General features: G+C 46.9%; 1 protein-coding gene across 1 annotated transcript in view; it reads left to right on the plus strand.

Moving 5' to 3' along the window:
• The window catches only part of LOC119391235 (cytochrome P450 3A41), a 43,153-nt gene that overhangs the window by 20,484 nt on the left and 3,605 nt on the right, over window positions 1-19,064 (plus strand). Inside the window, exons 6-11 of the mRNA XM_049414632.1 lie at window positions 110-198; window positions 4,610-4,755; window positions 5,910-6,025; window positions 6,945-7,020; window positions 10,807-10,964; window positions 18,768-18,856. Coding sequence (XP_049270589.1) covers window positions 110-198; window positions 4,610-4,755; window positions 5,910-6,025; window positions 6,945-7,020; window positions 10,807-10,964; window positions 18,768-18,856 — 674 coding nt within the window. The remainder of the gene's footprint in view (window positions 1-109; window positions 199-4,609; window positions 4,756-5,909; window positions 6,026-6,944; window positions 7,021-10,806; window positions 10,965-18,767; window positions 18,857-19,064) is intronic.

Raw genomic sequence — 19,064 nt, forward strand, 5'->3', positions numbered from 1 at the left:
AATGCGGTCGATAATCACATCATTTCCAAAGATGGCAGTCGCTTGCTTGCCTATTCCTTGAGCAATAAGCCGAAGTTGCATTCATGTTTCCTTTCGTTTTTTGCTGCAGATATTTCCGCGGTTCGTTGAATTCGCAGAACGGTTGCGGCTTCAGTTCGTAGAAGAAGCTAAACAAGGAAACGTCGTAGAAGTTCAAAGGTAAGCTTCTCGTGAGGATTGTCCCCAAGTGCTGTCATATTAGCAGTATTACAGGATATTGAATGAATGGGGACATTTTGAAATCAATCGCGAGAAATAGAAGGCATGTCGGTTTTGAACATCGAAATGAATACTGAATATGTCGTTTAAAAAATGAAGCAAAGACTGAGAAGCTGTAATACGGAAAATACAGGCGAGGAATGTTTCGCCTAACCGGTAACAATGTTGCAAAGCCTCAGGAAGAAAACTGCGGTAAAGTAACTAGTCCTTGGGTGCTATGCAGGATGGCCCGAGCTTCTCGGGCACACGAATTTGCTCCGAGCTTGCATTACGGCGATCATGACAGGAAGACAGTGCGGAGCACGCGATAGCAGCGTTGATAAAAACGGCTACAAGAACGAGCATGGCGTCACGTACGCATGTGCAGCATTTGCGGCGGTTTTCAAGGGAACACCGCGTGCGAACGCGTCAGCGCCGCCACTCAGTCAACATTTCAACAGTGCAGCGACGTCAGCGTGATTGTCGCGCTATCTTTTTGCCAACTGATCATAGCGCCTCCCACGGGCGTGTTCGTAGGCGTTTGTCCTTTTTCGGAAAATTCTTTCGTTCCACCTGCAGCATGGAAATTTCCACTCTCGAAGGCAACAAGGGCGCACGCGCAACACTCTGGTGCAGCTTGTTTCGCTTCTCTGGAATATTACAGCTAAATAAACGGACAGGTTACTGCTATACTTACATAACACGTCTGAAGATTTTTCTGCAGAAGCGAATCGGTAGAAACAATGCCTCCACAAACAAGTAAATAGTAAACAAATAAATAGTTATAGCCGAAAATCCCACCAGGGGCGCTTGCTTCATAGCTGTGAGTGGTACGTCATGAGAGCGGTGAAAGTGAATGCGAGTCATCGTACCCACGTGATGATATAACCTTTAGTTCTTCGTGCCTGTGTGCATAGTCTGTGCGATTAGGCTCATAGATGAATCGTGCCGCTCGCTGGCGTTGCGTCGTGAGCACTGTTCCTCGGCAAGAGGAAACGCGGTGGGCGGACCCGCTCTTCGCCGCGGGCGTCTGTCAATCAAATTGATTGACGCGCGAACTCGGGCACAAACTCGTTGATTCTGAAAATGCCCCAGTTCAACTCGTAACTGTCATAGTGCCGGTGTGCTTGTCAAGTGTTTTATGCGGTGGACGCTACTCAGCAGCTTCTTTGCATATAAAATAATTTGGTCAGCTTGCTCTACTTGTGCGAAGGCTGGAGCCATCGGAGGAGCTTGTGATCACCTAGCTTCTTTCAGCTTTTTACGCGGCTCGTCTACTCAGTATGCTTGGTCTGCTTCGGAGTAATGACCGTGTCAGTTCGGTTTCAATATTGGTGCTATTGATTAGGAAGGTCTTTACTAACATGATATTGAATGTCCTTTCTTAATTGTTAATGTTTTAATTACCACGACATTAATTACCCAGGTTTAATTCGCAAGGTCCTGAATAGCACAGAAGTAATTAGCATAATACTAATTAGCACGACCCTAATTACCACGACTTCAGTGAGTAAGGTCTTCATTATATTGGTTTAAGTACCTGCTCCTAATTAGAGTCGTGTAAATTCGCACTAATTGTTCATGTTTTAATTACAGCGGCATTATTGACTCAGGTTGATTTCGCAAGGTCCTGAATAGTACAGAGGTAATTAGCATAATACTAATTAGCACGATTCTAATTAACACGCTCCTAATTAGCGTCGTGTTAGTAACATTAATTTATATTGTCTTAATTACCACGGCATTAATTACTCAGGTTTAATTCGCAAGGTTCTGAATAGTACAGAGGTAATTAGCATAATTCTAATTAGAACGATCCTAATTAACACGATCTCGGTTAGTAAGGTCTTGATCATCTTGTTTTAACTACATGCTCCCAATTAGCGGCGTGTTATTAGCATGATCTTAATTACCTTGTTCCTAGCTTTACACGACTTGATTAGCATGATCTTAGTAAGACGTGGCTTAGTTAGCTCGGCCTTCGCATGATTTGGCCTAATCAGCTTCGTCATAGCACGTCCTGACTTGGCTAGGTATACCGCCCAGCCAATTAGCTAGTCAGCTGGGCGCACGTGCTCTGGGAGCGAGCAGACGATGAAGAAGAGAACGAGGGCGCACGCCGGCCGATGAACGCGCTAGAATGTACAGGCCGACCATGGTGATTATACACGTGGCCTCGGCGATTAGCTCTAGCCGCCGTGTTATAGGGCGCTCGGTCGGAACTTACCTCACAGGACACGGTGCTGATTATCCTAAAGGATATTTAGTGCAGACATTAGACGCTTGAAAATGAATTCAAACGGCCCGAAGACACATAAAAAATATAGTTAGTAGAGCTTTCTGCCACTTTTCTTGCATGGGTGCACTTCTGCACTCAGTGGAACGACAAACAAATGAAAGAAGTTTGACGACACCACCTAACCTTCTCGACCGCCCTTGACGAGACGCCGCGTTCCATCGTAACCAATGGAATGGAGCGCGCGCTGAGGGATGGATTTCACCTTCTAGCTCGTTCAAAAGGGAGTGTCGTCAGAGCTCGGAAAGATCCCGAGTTTCGCCAAACTCGAGCCATCCTGCATAGCACCCCTTATCTAGTATCAGTCTCTGCGGTATATTTTATTGTGATAAAACTTACTGCAACTTTTTATGCAGTAACACTTCTTGGCGGCTGAGATATGTCTCAGTGCAAAAGGCAAAAATTAGTGTTACACGGAACTGACAAAAAATACAGCTGCCACTAACATATTTGCTCTCTGAAGTCAGGAAAAAAATTCGCGGCATGGCTACCCAATCATACACGCCACTGTTGAAACGAAAAATGTTGCTTAATTTTTATGCTGTTGCTGAAAACGTCGCGGGCAAAACATTGCAACACACTGCAAAACATTACACATTCACAAAATTGGTAAACATATTGCGGAACTAAAAGCATAATAACATCACGTGTAAGTCCTTGGCAAAGCAGTGCAATGCATACCAATGCTCAAAACGTTTCTCCACTGAAAATATTGCTCGACCTCAACTGAAAAGAAACTGAAAACTAACAAAATATTTCCGAGATACCACACTTCAGGAGCACACAAAGATATTATTCTGCGCTTAAACATTTATACCCCTCATGCTACATAAGATGCATTTATGCTAAATATCTCATTAAGCCAAAACAAAACGAAAGTGACAGAATAATTTAATTTTTGTGTCTGTTTGAGAGCGTCTAGGTAATGTGTTCAATGTGACTCTATATGAACTTTCGATATTAGCGTGATGAACTTGCACTGTAGATAATATATAAGTCCCAAACCACTTTTAGAAAATAAAGTTGTTAGTGCCATCCATGTTGTCCGTTAATAAATGCTTCTGGGTTAGTTGGGGCGTCAATAGTTAACGATACTGTGTCGCATAAAAATATAATAGAAGCACCTTCAACAGGCTTCTATCGTACCTTGTGTATTTCTGTGCCCCAGTTTTAGTAACTAATATATGATTCACTTTAGTCAACGAGGCCGTCTTGTTTTGTGCAAATGGGTCTAATTTCGGCTTATTCTGTGGATTTGAAAATTCTGGAAGCATAAAAGACCGGCTTGCCGGGCTCACCATGTATATTGTTTATACAGAAGCGTGTCTTGAGCATCTCATACCCGCATCTATTTATGGAACATATACTCTGCATCTGTCCCCGCTAGGACAACTGGCGTTTTGATCCGCACACCGCTTAAGAACCTAGATTCAAGATGGTTCACGTTGACAAAAGTGGTTCGTACATGGTCATATGTCTCAGAAACTCAGAAATCAACATGTTCATTACTGCAGTTTCTAAAAGGAAAAATTGCCATCCCCTGGGCACAGCAGGAGGCTACAAAGGAGACCTGCACGCAGCAGATCTTGGTGAACAATAAGCTTGGTGTATAGCCTAATGATGTTGAATAGCCAGATGCGAAATATGTCGATGAACACTGGTATTGGATAGTATGAGATTGGTCTAGGACGTACTATAATGACCACTATGAGCTGGAACACCGAATTCATAGTTAATCAACGACTACTTGTAATGTAGCCATATGACTACATCGTATTGAATTGCCAACGATACCTTTCCGCTTGAGTATTTAGCGTAATTAACACTTCTGCCCTTGCCAACTGCGTTTAGCCGCTATGACCTTTAGAAGATAATTTCAGTGCTCCATCTCATATTGCTCGCGACTGCACAAATTTTGTCTGCCTCGCTTCCCGCCGTCGCCCCAACTGCCTTTCACCCATGTAGAGCAGCAAACGGCCCCTGTATCTGATTACATGACTTGACTGCTTAATTTCGCTTCTCCCTCTTTCTCTCTCCCCTCACGTGCACCTTCTTTTGACGTTTTCGCATTTTCAGGCTGTTTGAGAAGTGCTCGATGGACGGCATGGCCGCGTTTCTGTTCAGCCTTGATCTCTGCACACGCCAGTCAACGGACCACCCGCTGGTGACCTGCTGCAATGGCTTTTTCAGCGCGATTGGCGGATGGAAAGTCGTCATGTTATGTGCGCCACAACCCTACAGTCAATTGTGTAGCTGCTTTTGATGGCTAGCTTCCGAAAGCGCAAAAAACACGAACCAAGGAAGAAGATTGCGGGACAAGCGCTTGTCCCGTGGTCTTCAGTGGTTGGCGTTTCTTTAGCTTTCAGAAGCTCTGGATCGGTACCAACTAACCCGATTTCATCGCTTGTTTTTGATGCGTGTTTCTCACTCCCATGCTGAAATCTCGCCGCACTATTTCGAGTTAGGAACACGGTGCTTGTTGAGAGTGTTACGTATGTTATACCACTGATGATTAAACTACAGAATGATGTGGAAAAAGTGCGGCCAGCTCCACTGCGCAAACCCTTACCCATATTTGTGCGCCTCCCACCAACACCCTCTAGTTTCTGCTTAGAGTCTAGAAGATATTGCTCCCATTGGTTCACCCTTTGCACCTACCCTCGCCCACCTTGGCGCGGCGCAGCTCCTTTCTCTCCTACCGAGTCCCACTCTCGCTACGCCGCAAGACACCGTGACCAGCACTACGCCAACGGTCGGTGAAGCTTCGACTAAGAACAACTTCGCCGTTAAAGATGCACTATTTGATCACCTGCATGTAACGCAGCATGGAGATGCAGTGTCCTCCGCCGACATGCAGGATATGCCGGACATATATATATATATATATATATATATATATATATATATATATATATATATATATATATATATATATATATATATATATATATATATATATATATATATATATATATATATATATACACGAATGGCGTTTTAGTTCACAAAATCTCGATGATTACATACGAAAGTAATGGCTTTGAGGAACAGGTTCCAGTTTTGTGGATTGTGGCCGGCGTTGTTGCCTTATAATTTTTCCAAATAGATCTGCGGCGAACGTACCGTAATAGTCTCTGTTTTTGCGGACTTTCTCACAAGAAAACATTAAACCACGAAAGTTCTTGCTAAAAAAATAAGCTTAACTAGCGGTAACCTAACTGTCAAGTTTGACAAGTCGAACAGTGTACCAGCTTCAAGTTTCCACACAAGCTGAAAACACACTTTCTTTTGGAGTTTGCTAGGCAATGGAATCCTTACGTTGTTTTGATATGGTATTCTTTTTGATATGTATCTTACTTTCTTTTTTCAATTTCAGATGCTATGTCGAGGGTTTTTAAGATGCTGCCTATAGAGTTCCCGAGCACTTACGGTTCTCAGCAAGTGCTTAATTTCGCAAAAGTCATGGTCGAGAAAAGACTGGCTTCGAATGAGGTAATTAGCTATTTATTAACTTAAACTCATAAGCAGGGATGGTGGTCAGTACCTGTAGATTTCGGAAATATTTTAATTTTATAGACACAAAATATCCGCACGCGCCTAATAGATACTTTCTACGCTTTTTGAAGGATGCGTACGTCAGATGTAATTGTATTCTGATTAAATATACGAAATTATACTAAGAGACCAGTCGATATATACCATGAGGTTACTGTTTAGGTGCACGGCGACTTCATGCCTGCCGACCGATACATTTAGTGAGGAAAGTGCTGTGACAGTTTTCAAGACTGCAGTCACCACGATTCAATAATGTGTGTTGCTTACAGCGCTCGTCATCTCCATGGTCGCGCTCAGTCTGGAGTTACTAGCTGGTTTTGCCCGGTGCCAAAGTCGCAGTTATATGGTGCCCCATCTCAGCAAAAAGGAAAAAAAGAAAAACTGCCGCCAAACAGCGCGCGCAGACCGCATGCATCCCACACAATAAACTTTGAAGAGGGAATAAACTTAGATAAATTAAAGCAATACGATACAAAAGGCACAAAAACGAGAGGTACCGTGTTTCATCCTATATTCACGAACACCGTAAATACATTTTTTGTTGTGATCGGTGGTTAAGTACAAAACTCGAACTTCGCAAGGGATATGTTACGACCATAGGAGGTCCTGCTATGCATTCACGGTGGCGACAGCTGCGCAGTCTTCCGTTCACTTTCCTGCAAGCTAAAGCCCTCTTGTAAGTAAAAACAATGCATTTAACATGTTGAAGCTTCAAGCTATCACTCTGAGTGTAAGTCAAAATTGTGATGAAAAGCACCAACTCAAATTTCAATCCTAGACAAAGACATGAAATTAAGGCGTTCTTATTGCTTCCGCTTTTCCATTTTGACGACCTCACGCCTGACATTTGTTGCAGCGACACAACGATGTCCTTCAACTGTGTTTAGACACCGTAATGGAAATGAAAAAAGCAGGTGGTAAAAAGCTAACAGGTAAGTCAATTGGCGATCAATTCTTGCGTCTGGAATTTGTAAGCTGCTACAAAGAGCATTTGGGCACACCGGGCGGCTCGTGTCCGTATCGATCTTGACGCATACAAGAATGAAAGATAGAGATGAGGGAAACGAAAAGGCAGGGAGGTCCTCCCTCCCCCCCCCCCCCCAGACACAGAGAGAGAAAGACATATATAATGCACGAGTGTGGCATGTTTACGACTATTCACTTCATGACTAGCACCTGCGCTCCTGCACAACACAATAGCATGGCTTTCTTAACTCATGTGCTGCAAGTACACTGCACATGAGTGGCTTTTGAGTGAACACTCGGAGTGAGCAAGAAATTGCTCCATATAATTATCGGAGCAAAGTTCAAGGCCTGTGAATCGATTAATCGAAAAGCCTTAATCGATCAAGTCAATTAAAGGAAATGTGGACATCGATGGCGATTAATCGTTTCGCGGAAGACTGTTCATGGGTCAATATATCAATCATTCATCAATACTGCCTTCCCCAATGCTACGGTGTCCAACGATCTGACAGAAATAGCGCGAGATATTGTTGCCAACTTTCCATATTCACAGTGACACCCTCCGATCCTCACGCCCCGTGACTTTATTTTCCAGCCTATATAACAAGCTTTGAGCAATCTCGTAAGGTTAGCAAAACAAGCTGCATTAAAAAAAAAACGAAGTGCAGCTCAACTACTGTGAAATTTGAGAAAGTGCGTAGCACGGGCACCCATCGATTCCCGTTCGCAGAGCTCCCACTGCTCCGTTTACCGAATCGTCGATGACGTCAATGTTAGAGGTAAGCATGTAGGGTTTCCCTAGCACGCGTAGCCTCCTAGGGAGATCCGGAAGCTCGGTGTGGGACATGTACGCCACTTTTTGCTGCGCTTTATCGACTTCCTGCTTGTTACGGCAGTTGAGATACGCGTCGTCTGCAGCGAGTTCCGTCAGGTTGTTTCCCCCTTCAGATGTCACGCCGCAGAGAGCCGGTGAGAGCAGAAATCAAATGCTCTGCGAGGAGGTGGCGCCCTCTCTCGCGCGGCGCTGGAGTCAGCTGGATGTTCCCGAAACATTTTTAGCAATATTAAATTAATTATTTCGGTTACTTCTTGGTTATTTCTGTTAATTATGTGATTTTATACCTTGTTCGGTTTTTAGCATCGATAGCTTTGTTGTGGCCTGCATTGAGCGCTTTACAGTAAGCGTGACCACGCCATATGAGATCGATGAATGGACGACACAAGCCGGGCCGCTAAAACGCTACGCAGTTAAAACCTAGAGCAGAATATTCCCACTTGATGGCGGGGCACTTGCGTCGCAATGGAAAACGCCAGTGCTTTTTCAGCTTGCTGATAGTTTTACGAGATTTAGGACTTAGGAAAGTCAGTACACTAGACAGTATACTTGATTCTCGTTCTACAGCGGAGTTGACATGCCCGCCGTTTGTCCTGCGCGAGATGTAGAAAAAAAAATCACAGTTTCGCCGCAAGGGCGAAGCAATGAATGCGATAGCAAGAAACTAATGCTATACGAAGTGAGGCTCGCCAATGGATACTCTCAGTTTGAACAGCGCTCCTGTTGCAAAGGCGGCCGAAGCAGCGAAGGAAACTAGCGTGCTTCAAGTGTCGAGCTGTGACACTTGATAGTTCGCGCTCATCATCTGTTTGTTCGTTTAGCGGCGTCGTTTAGTGGCGCTCCGTAACATGAGCGCGGACATCACGTTGAAAGCTTGAAACATCCCTCTTGCCCTCACCACGAGACAACCGCGCGAGCAGACAGCGGAAGGCCAAGGTTCTCCTTGCGCAAATATCAGAAGAAGCGAGCGAGCTCGCCGACGACTTTTAAAAGCGCCCGTCGCGCTCATAGCGCCATCTCGCTGGTAATGAAGAAACGATTATAAGCGCCGGCCATCTCTGAGTCCGTCCAGCGGCAAAGGGTGTGTATATAACGCTCGCCGCTAGCTACGTGGAGGATCTGCGTTCCGTGTCGTAGTAGCTAGCGCCGCTCGCTGCGGAGCAGGAGGTCCCTGGTTCGATTCCGCGCTTCGGAAGCATTTTTCTGAATTATTTTTCTTTGGGCCTTTTATATATATACATACTTATACATATACGGTGCATGACGGCGACGGCGACGGCAAAATTCAGCCGAGACTGTCCATATAATTGCTATCGCAATAAAACGGTGATCATCATGCCGGCGCGCACTCGTTTCGTCATCTTCTGCTTCGCTACCCCAACACGTGCGCCCGCCGCGCGCTCTCCCGCTGCGCTGATTTGTTCGTCGTGGGATGTAATAACTCGAATGGGCGAGATAACGAGTAAAGGGAGAGAGAAAGAAAGGGAAGAAAGAGAAAAACGATAAAAAGACAAAGAAATAGGCAAAGAAAGAAATAAATAGAAAGAAGCAGACACATAGAAGACAGAAAAAGAGAGATCAATAGAGAAAGAGAAAGAAATAGAGAGAGAGGAAAGAAGGGAAGAAATAGAAGAAATATAGAAGGAGCGATAAAGAGGCAGAAAGAAATAGATAGAGAGAGAAGGAGAGAAATAGAAAGTAACGGAGACGCTTATAATCGAACCAGATCGATGGCTAACCAATACTCGTGATTTACACAATGTTATTTACATTGTGATTACGTGAACACTTCGCGCATCGGGTTGTGAGTGCACTCAGACTAGTCAAGTCAGGACCAGTCGAGTGCCGACCAGCTCTGCTGTTATCCAGCCTTGCGCGACTCGGGGCAAGCTGCGCAAATCTTTTTTTGTATTTGCCTTCGTCGGCAATTCACAAAAAACGTGCATGCGATCCTTGCACCATCAGTAATGCACATATAAAAGGCGAACCCTTCTTGAAGCTGCCCACGCCACTTTACACTGACGTCTCCAGGAAATAGAGGTCAAATCTACCATTTTAACCTTTTTTTTTTAAGTGCCCTATGCCATTATCTACATGCGCCTTCTCGGATAATATGCGGTACAGTGTTAGAAGCGGTAGAATTTGTTTTTACAGTTGAAGTGATTTTAAATTAAGACATTTCCGTGAATTCTGGCTCATGCACCAAAACTGTACGTTTCACTATTGCCGGTTCAGGCGTTGGTATGTATCGATATTTTCTAGAAACATAAGACACGTATATCGTCGGTAAACAGTTTCCCGAATCCACTGCGACGTTGACCGAGCGCACGCAACCATTGTTATACCGCTGTCACGTGGGCACTTGTGATCGCGATCTGGGCCGATCCGGATCGGGTTTCTTGATCGACATGTGCAACGTTTCCTAATACTACACGGCCCAAACTAATTCGAATGGAGTTTGGCACGTACGTCAGGAAAATCTCCAGAACCAAATCGCGATGAGCAGGTCGCAGTCGTCTTGATCTCGATCGTCTCTGATCGTGATTGAATATGACCGTGTACTAAGGTATATGCTTGGGCCAGTTGGTGATTCATTCTTGGTTACAGCGCTACCACGCAGGACGCAGATTACAAAACTGGACAAGGCGCTAGTCAACTCGGGTTTATTGTGCGAAAGAATACATTAAATAGGTAAAATTTCGTAGCCACAAAGGAACGAAAACAAAGAGAGGCAAATAAAACAAAATACAAAAGTACGGTGGGTCTAGTATGATTAGAAGATAGATAAGAGATTTCCTTGTCAGTACCCAGGACTGGCTGTGCAGTAGCACCTGAGCCTGATCTCCATCGACCTTGATCGCGATCAAAAGTGCCCGCGGGACACTGGTATAACTGTTGTTTTTCTCCTGCCTTGTAGAATCTGAGATGAAGGACGTGGCGGCCGAGATCATGGTGTTTTTCATCGCCGGCAGTGACGGCGTAGCCATTGCGCTGACATTCACAGCGTACAACTTAGCACTCTCTCCCGAATACCAGGACAGGCTGGTCAAAGAAATTGACGAAGCCATCAGCAAGGTAAGTACGAGCTCACGTACGAACACGATCGCGTGCACACTATTGGTAGATTCGGCTGGTCTTTGCCGAGGGCTCTAGAGCGCTCTGGCGGCGCGCACTTAATTTCGGCTGGTAGTAATCGAGCGCTCGGAGCACACTCAGCACAGCCTTTTGGGATCGCCATGCTTCACCTAAAAGGTCTCTGAGCACTCTAAACTTGAACTTCGGAGTGCAACAGACATCAGGCGAAAATTCAGTCGCGTTGCTCGTGCAGACTCTGTTGTCTGAGCGACGTTCTCCAGTGGTGGTAGAAAGTGGGTATCATGGCGCTTACGCACCTTGTTCGTTGACTACTGAAACAGTTGTGAGGCACTGGGAGCTAAAGCAAAGCCCGACTAAAGGTTCTGTGGTTGTAGGAATTGCGAACACTTGTTTGGCAGACACTATATACCTGAACATTATATTGCCACAAGCTGTTCAACATCTTCCGAAGAGGCACGCCGCTTCCTGCGTTTGTAAATGCCGCCAAACAAATGTCAAGCAAAGCGCCCAGTGCAACGGCGGACTGCGCGTGTCAACGCACCACGTGGGAAAAAGAAGACTGGCGGCTCATGGTATGAGCGGCTCGCGACTAGAGGCGAAGAGAAGAGGTCGACGAAGTCGAGCTAGCGAGCGTGGAACATTTTTTTGGCTTGAGTGTTGCCCTTAAGTTCACGGCACAAGTTCGCCTTGAATAAATAGGTCTTTTTACTAACAGGCGCTGTATTTGTTGGTAACATTCTGGTGGAGGTGCGGGGTATGATTCCAAGCCCACAACAGGCTAGGGAGCGTAGTCCAGATCCCCGACGACTGGAGCCAGGAGAATTAACGCCTGTCCATCAACGCACGAGTCGCCGCCTACGTGGTGAGCAGCCCGAGTTTGGCCCTCTCTTCGATTCATTGAGACCAGCGGAGACTGTGAGCTCAGACGACACTGCGATGGCTGCTCAAGCTACACCATCTCCATCCCATATCATCGTGGATTCTCCCCGAACACCGGAGGTCTTCCACGGCGATACTTTCGAAGATGCCGAGGACTGGCTCGAGGGCTTCGAACGCGTCGCCAGTTTGAACGGTTGGGACGAAGCCAGGAAACTTCGTTACGTCTATGTGGCACTGCAGGATTCGGCACGTACGTGGTTTGAAAACCACGAAGCGTCCTTGTTGACATGGGATGACTTCCGAAGGGAGCTGCTGGTTACCTACCCGAACACGGACCGCAGAGAGAAGGCAGAGGCTGCTCTTCAGGGGAGGAACCAACGGAACAATGAGAGCGTGACCATGTACATTGAAGACATGTCGCGGCTCTTCCGCCGAGCCGATCCAAACACGGCCGAGGAGAAGAAGTTGCGACACCTGATGCGCGGAGTAAAGGAGGAGATTTTTGCAGGCTTGGTGCGTAATCCGCCGCGCACCGTGGCAGAGTTTAGATCCGAGGCAGCGACGATGGAGAAGGCACTACAACAGCGTGCACGACAGTACAACAGGGACGTGAGCGTCTCTTCGGTTAGCGCGGCGTCGGCAACCCTCACCAGCAACATCGACGTCCTGCGGGAAGTGGTGAGGGCTGTCGTAAGGGAGGAGCTGCAGAAAATGCAACTGACCCAAGGTGCTCCAGCGATGCCCTCACTTGCGGACGTTGTGCGTGAAGAAGTAAGGCAAGCAATTCAACCCCAGCCTCAGGTACTGCACTGTGCACAACCGGAACCTCAACCTCAGTTGTCGTACGCACAAGTTGTACGACAGGACCTCGGACGCACGAACTTTGCCCAAGCTGCCGTTACGCCCTCGACGTTTCCCCGCAATACGCCGCCGCCCATGCCGGAAGCAAGACCCCGTAAGAGCGATATATGGCGTACTGCAGACCGGCGGCCCCTATGCTACCACTGTGGGGAGGCAGGTCACCTCTATCGGGCTTGTCAGTATCGTCGAGTGGGACTGCGTGGCTTCCCAGTTAATGCACCATGTCCTCGGAACGGTGAGCGGCCTTACGAAATCGAAGAATTTTTATCTTCGCGCCATACGATTCAGGAAACCCACCAACGTGAACCCAGGTCGGCAGCATCGATGCGCTATCGGTCGCCCAGTCCTCGTCCGTCATCAACTTTCCCGAGGCGTCGTTCCCCTAGCCCACGACGGGAAAACTAGAGCCAGCGACCTGTGGAGGCAAGGCCGCTGATACTCGGAGAACTGAAGACCTTCCACCGCTAACCCGACCGGACAACGGCAGTGGCGCAACGACAGACAAGTGCAGTAATGGCGACGTTAACTCCGAACTGCTAGTCACCATAGACGACCTCGAGGCTATTGCGCTGCTAGACACTGGTGCAGACTACTCAGCGGTCAGTAGCGTGCTCGCAAAGAAGTTGAAGAAGGTGCTGACTGAATGGACCGGACCTCAGATACGTACTGCCGGAGGGCACTTAGTCAGCCCCGTGGGACTGTGCACCGCAAGGATAGGGATAAGAGGATACATGTACGTCGGCAGCTTTATTGTTCTTCCTGAATGTTCGTGTGAGCTGATCCTAGGCATGGACTTCTTGCAAGCAAACAACGCAATCATCGACTTGCAAGAATCTCAAGTTTCGTTTTCTACAGAGAATGCCGTCGCCATGTGTCATACGGAGCAACCCATCGCTTCACCCCTCCGTATTGTGGACGAAGGTGTCACCGTGCCGCCCCGTTGCAGTGTGACAGTTCTTGTCAAAAGTGAAGTTTTACGTGATTGTGATGGACTAGCAGATGGAAACATCGGACTGCTACTAGAAAAGGGACTATGCGTGGCAAGAGGCCTCGTGAACCTTCGTGACGGATGTGCGGATGTCCTATTGACCAACTTTGGAAATGTGGCGAAGGGAACCGCCATAGCATCCCTGCATGATTATGTGCAAGTTGCGGATGTTTGTACACTTGATGAAGCACCGCCAGCCTCTGCGACAGTAGACAGTGTCCTCCAATCAATAGACATTGACAGAGAGCTGTCATCACCGCAGAAAGGGCAGATTGTGAACCTGATTAAGGAATTCGCAGAGTGCTTTTCCACTTCGTCGAAAGTCGGACGCACTCCCGTCGCAAAGCACCGAATCGTGGTCGAAGAACACGTTAGACCTGTACACCAACGTCCGTACCGAGTAGCGCCAAAAGAAAGGGAAGCCATCAAGCAGCAAGTACAAGAAATGCTTAAGGATGACGTGATACAACCATCCAATAGTCCGTGGGCGTCGCCGGTAGTGCTGGTCAAAAAGAAAGACAACACCCTGCGGTTTTGTGTTGACTACAGGAAACTGAACCTCGTCACGAAGCGTGATCATTATCCACTTCCACGAATTGACGATACTTTGGATAAGTTACGCAATGCTCAATTCTTTTCGTCATTGGATTTAAAGAGCGGATACTGGCAAATTGAAGTGGACGAACGAGATCGCGAGAAGACGGCATTTGTGACACCCGATGGACTATATGAGTTCAAAGTGCTCCCTTTTGGTTTATGCTCTGCCGCTACCTTCCAGAGGATGATGGACACTGTCCTCTCCGGACTTAAATGGCAATCGTGCCTCGTCTATCTTGATGATGTAGTGGTTTTTTCCTCTACCTTCGAGCAGCACGTGCAGCGATTGAGAACAGTACTGGGTGCTATTCGCGCGGCAGCTCTGACTATAAAACCGGAAAAATGTCACTTCGGATTTCGCGAACTTCGCTTCCTCGGGCACATTGTTAGTGCTGAAGGTGTCCGCCCAGATCCTGAAAAGATCACAGCAGTAGAAAACTTTCCGAAGCCACGAGACAAAAAGGCCATGAGACGATTCTTGGGCCTCTGTGCCTACTATAGACGCTTCGTTGAAAACTTTTCCAAGATCGCTGAACCATTGACACGGCTTACAAAAGAAGGTGTACCATTTATCTGGCACGCAGAACAAGAAGACGCTTTTTCTGAGCTGCGACGCCGTTTGCAGTCTCCTCCTATTTTGGCTCACTTTGATGAAGACGCGGAAACGGACATCCATACCGACGCCAGTGACGTGGGTCTCGGCGCCATCCTTATTCAGTGGCAGAATGGAGAAGAAAAGGTTATTGCATACGCAAGCCGCACTCTATCGAATGCTGAGTCCAATTACTCAGCTACAGAGAAAGAGTGCCTCGCAGTTATATGGGCCATCAGCAAGTTCCGTCCATATCTATACGGCAGGCCATTCCGAGCGATCAGCGACCATCATTCATTGTGTTGGCTGGCAAATCTCAAGGACCCTTCAGGAAGACTTGCTAGATGGAGCCTGCGTCTGCAGGAATATGACATCACCGTCGTCTACAAGTCCGGCCACAAGCACAATGACGCGGATTGCCTGTCACGTGGACCAGTCGAGTCTTCATCTTCTGATCATGGAGAAGATTTTCCATTTCTCGGAGCTCTCAACGTGTCCGAGATGGCCCGTCATCAGCGAATGGACCCGGACCTGCTCCTGCTTATTCAGTACTTGGAGGGTCAGCAAGTAAAGGTACCGCGAGTTTTCGTCCGCGGATTGTGTTCCTACGTACTCCGGAATGACGTCCTCTACAAGAGAAACTTCGAACACAGTGGTGAGACGTTTCTGCTTCTTGTACCTTCATCCCTGCGAGCGGAAATATTAGAAGCGTGTCATGATGACCCGTCGGCTGGACATTTGGGTATTACTCGGACTTTAGCAAGAATCCGCCAGAGATATTATTGGCCAAAGTTAATGGATTCTGTACAGCACTATGTGAAGTCATGCCGAGAATGCCAAAGGCGCAAAATACCGCCATTAAAGCCAGCAGGCCTGTTGAAACCGATAGAGCCCCCGAAAGTACCATTTGAGCAGGTGGGAATGGATTTACTTGGACCCTTTCCTGTCTCATCGACGGGAAAGCGGTGGATCATTGTAGCGACAGACTACATGACCCGATATGCTGAGACGTCGTCTCTCACAAAAGGAACCGCGAATGAAGTGGCTCAGTTTTTCGTCAGCCAGATAGTATTACGACATGGCGCACCTAAGGCTGTCATAACCGACAAAGGAACGGCGTTTACTGCCCGTTTGATGCAGTCTATAATGAAACTCACGCATACCGACCACAGAAGAACTACAGCTTACCATCCGCAAACAAACGGCTTAACTGAAAGGCTCAATAGAACGCTCGCTGACATGATCGCCATGTATGTGGACGTCGAACATCGAACGTGGGACAGCATTTTACCGTATGCTACATTTGCGTACAATACCGCAGTACAAGAGACGACGCACTTCACACCATTCCAACTTGTTTACGGTAGGACAGTGACAACGACCCTAGACGCGATGTTACCTGTAAGCAATACGAACGAGGATGACGCTGACATCAGCGAATACATAGAAAGGGCAGAAGAGGCCCGACAGTTGGCAAGGCACCGCATAATTCAACAGCAGGGCGTCGACGCAAATCGGTATAATCTAAGGCGAAGGGATGTCCTGTACAATCCCGGAGACAAAGTGTGGGTGTGGACGCCTGTACGTGCACGTGGCTTTTCTGAAAAGCTGATGCGGCGCTATTTCGGCCCTTACAAGGTACTTCGCCGGATAAGTACCTTAAACTACGAGGTCATCCCTGAAGGCCAAGTGTGCTCGACACGACGAAGAAATCACCCCGAATGTAGTACGAATGAAACCCTACTACGAAAGGCACTGAACAACATCATCGACACACGTGCTCAAACATCAAGACAAGCCCTACCATTCCAAACTGTTACCCTTCTGGACGCATCGGGACGATGCGTTTTAGGAGGGGGATTAATGCCACAAGCTGTTCAACATCTTCCGAAGAGGCACGCCGCTTCCTGCGTTTGTAAATGCCGCCAAACAAATGTCAAGCAAAGCGCCCAGTGCAACGGCGGACTGCGCGTGTCAACGCACCACGTGGGAAAAAGAAGACTGGCGGCTCATGGTATGAGCGGCTCGCGACTAGAGGCGAACAGAAGAGGTCGACGAAGTCGAGCTAGCGAGCGTGGAACATTTTTTGGCTTGAGTGTTGCCCTTAAGTTCACGGCACAAGTTCGCCTTGAATAAATAGGTCTTTTTACTAACAGGCGCTGTATTTGTTGGTAACAATATGTGTCACCGAAAAAATAAGTGAAGTGATTGTGGTCTAACCTATCCGTGTATAGGTGGAAATACAGACGTCACACTTTGCTGCCTCATAGATAACGCGTATCCACCGTCTCCATAATCATTGACGCCAGCGTCCGAATTGGTACGTGGCATGCAACTTCCATGTCGCCCACGGAAAGTTGCTCGTTCGCCCAAAAAGCGGTAAAACAGTGGCGACGTTAGCTCTTTGCACGCGAGACTCAGAAACTTGCTCAGATGCTCTATCGCAATACCAACCTTGCACGTTCCGCAGCACGTGGTTACAGAAAAATGTCACTGATGAGAACCGCTTTGATCCAATCCGACTCATCAAGCCCAGCAGCCTAAGGCTGTGTTCGCTGAGCCGCTATCACGGGTTGGGCAACGATGGTTTAATTTTGAACGTTAGTACGCAATCTTGGCGGAGAGCTAACATGATGGGGGAATCTATTGCGCGTTCCTGTAAATTTGGACGGTACTGAGTTCCCGCGGAGAAGCGCGACAGGATATATGTTTGAGAAAACGGCTAGTACGTGGTGCGTTTCTATTGCCACTTTTTGATCCTATATTCACCGTTCAAACCAATCACACGATAAGAATATCACCAGATAACTTGATAATTACACACCGTTAAACAAATATTTACCAATATTTTCGATAACGAATCTGAATGAGCACCACCACATATATGGCTATTGCGTTCACAATAAACACACCTGAAAGATACTTTCCTCTTCAGTTTCTTTTTTTTTTTTTCGTTAGCGCAACACCAAGGCTACAGAGGAAATTTTCGCACAGGAAACGTAAAACGTGTTAAATATATTCTAAGAAATCATGCCCTTAGGCTTGACAGCAGTGCCATACGTAGCAACGTAGCACGCAAAAGAAATAATTAACGCTTACCATAAAAAAAGCAGCAAAGTCAAGACGTATACCACTTGAGCCGGCAGAAAGCTTGCAATCATTGTATCGGCGTCTGTGTCATGTGCAGGCATTTTGTGACTAAATATCATGGCGCCAAGGATGGCGCTGCTGCAGCTGCATGCGCAGTGTATTATCAGTTCGGAGCAGCCCTCGTCAGATGATCTGTTGTGACGTCGGCTAAAGAGGTGGATAAAGTCAGTGCATCAAGCACTTATGCAGGATAGCGTATGCGTGTGCAAAAAGTACACATAAGCAGCACTGACTGAACCATAACGACGCAACAGTGTGCAACGCTCAATGTTCCTGTTATTTTAATAATGTCCTTGAATGACCCAGTATTTCGAGGGCATATAAAAGTGAAAAATAAGGCTGATAGAGCCGCGGCTTTTGATGTCTAACTACTACTCGCTTACATAAAGGCGTACTGATATTAGCTAACGGTAACATTTAATAGATTCGGTAAATGATGTGGCAGCTAAGGACCGGCAATATTGATGCAAAAACTTGTAAAGATCCGAGATCTGTTGGCATGAAGCATAAAATAAGATTATCAGGCGAAAATACTTTTGTATCGCAAGCGTTAAAGCTACATTCAGGCAGCAACGTTACAGGTGAAACTGGAACGCCAGGTAACGTCATAATTTTTAATGTGTGTTTTAAGCCTGAAATTTGCAGTCATGCACAAACTTGACGCGTGCACCTAGAGTGCGAGAGAACATGACAGTATTTTCAACTCGTTTTGCAGCACGGGATGACGTTCGAGGCCATGAATCACATGCCCCTCCTCGAGGCTACCGTGAAGGAATCCCTCCGCATGTATACGCCAGACTCATTGTAAGTACGAAGTTTAACATCTCTATCCCTTTGCTTCCTTCCTTTCAAAAAAAAAAAAGTTTTTACCTACCTACCTAAGAACGAGTGCGTTCCAGCATGCTTTACTCCTTACTCCCTACAACAACTGTCAGTTTCTAAACGCTATAAATCATGACATTGTGCATTCCAAACCTAGAGATCTAACAAGCAGAAGGTTCCCTTAAATTAA

Source organism: Rhipicephalus sanguineus, chromosome 4 (genome assembly GCF_013339695.2).
Source record: "Rhipicephalus sanguineus isolate Rsan-2018 chromosome 4, BIME_Rsan_1.4, whole genome shotgun sequence".
NCBI lineage: Eukaryota > Metazoa > Arthropoda > Arachnida > Ixodida > Ixodidae > Rhipicephalus > Rhipicephalus sanguineus.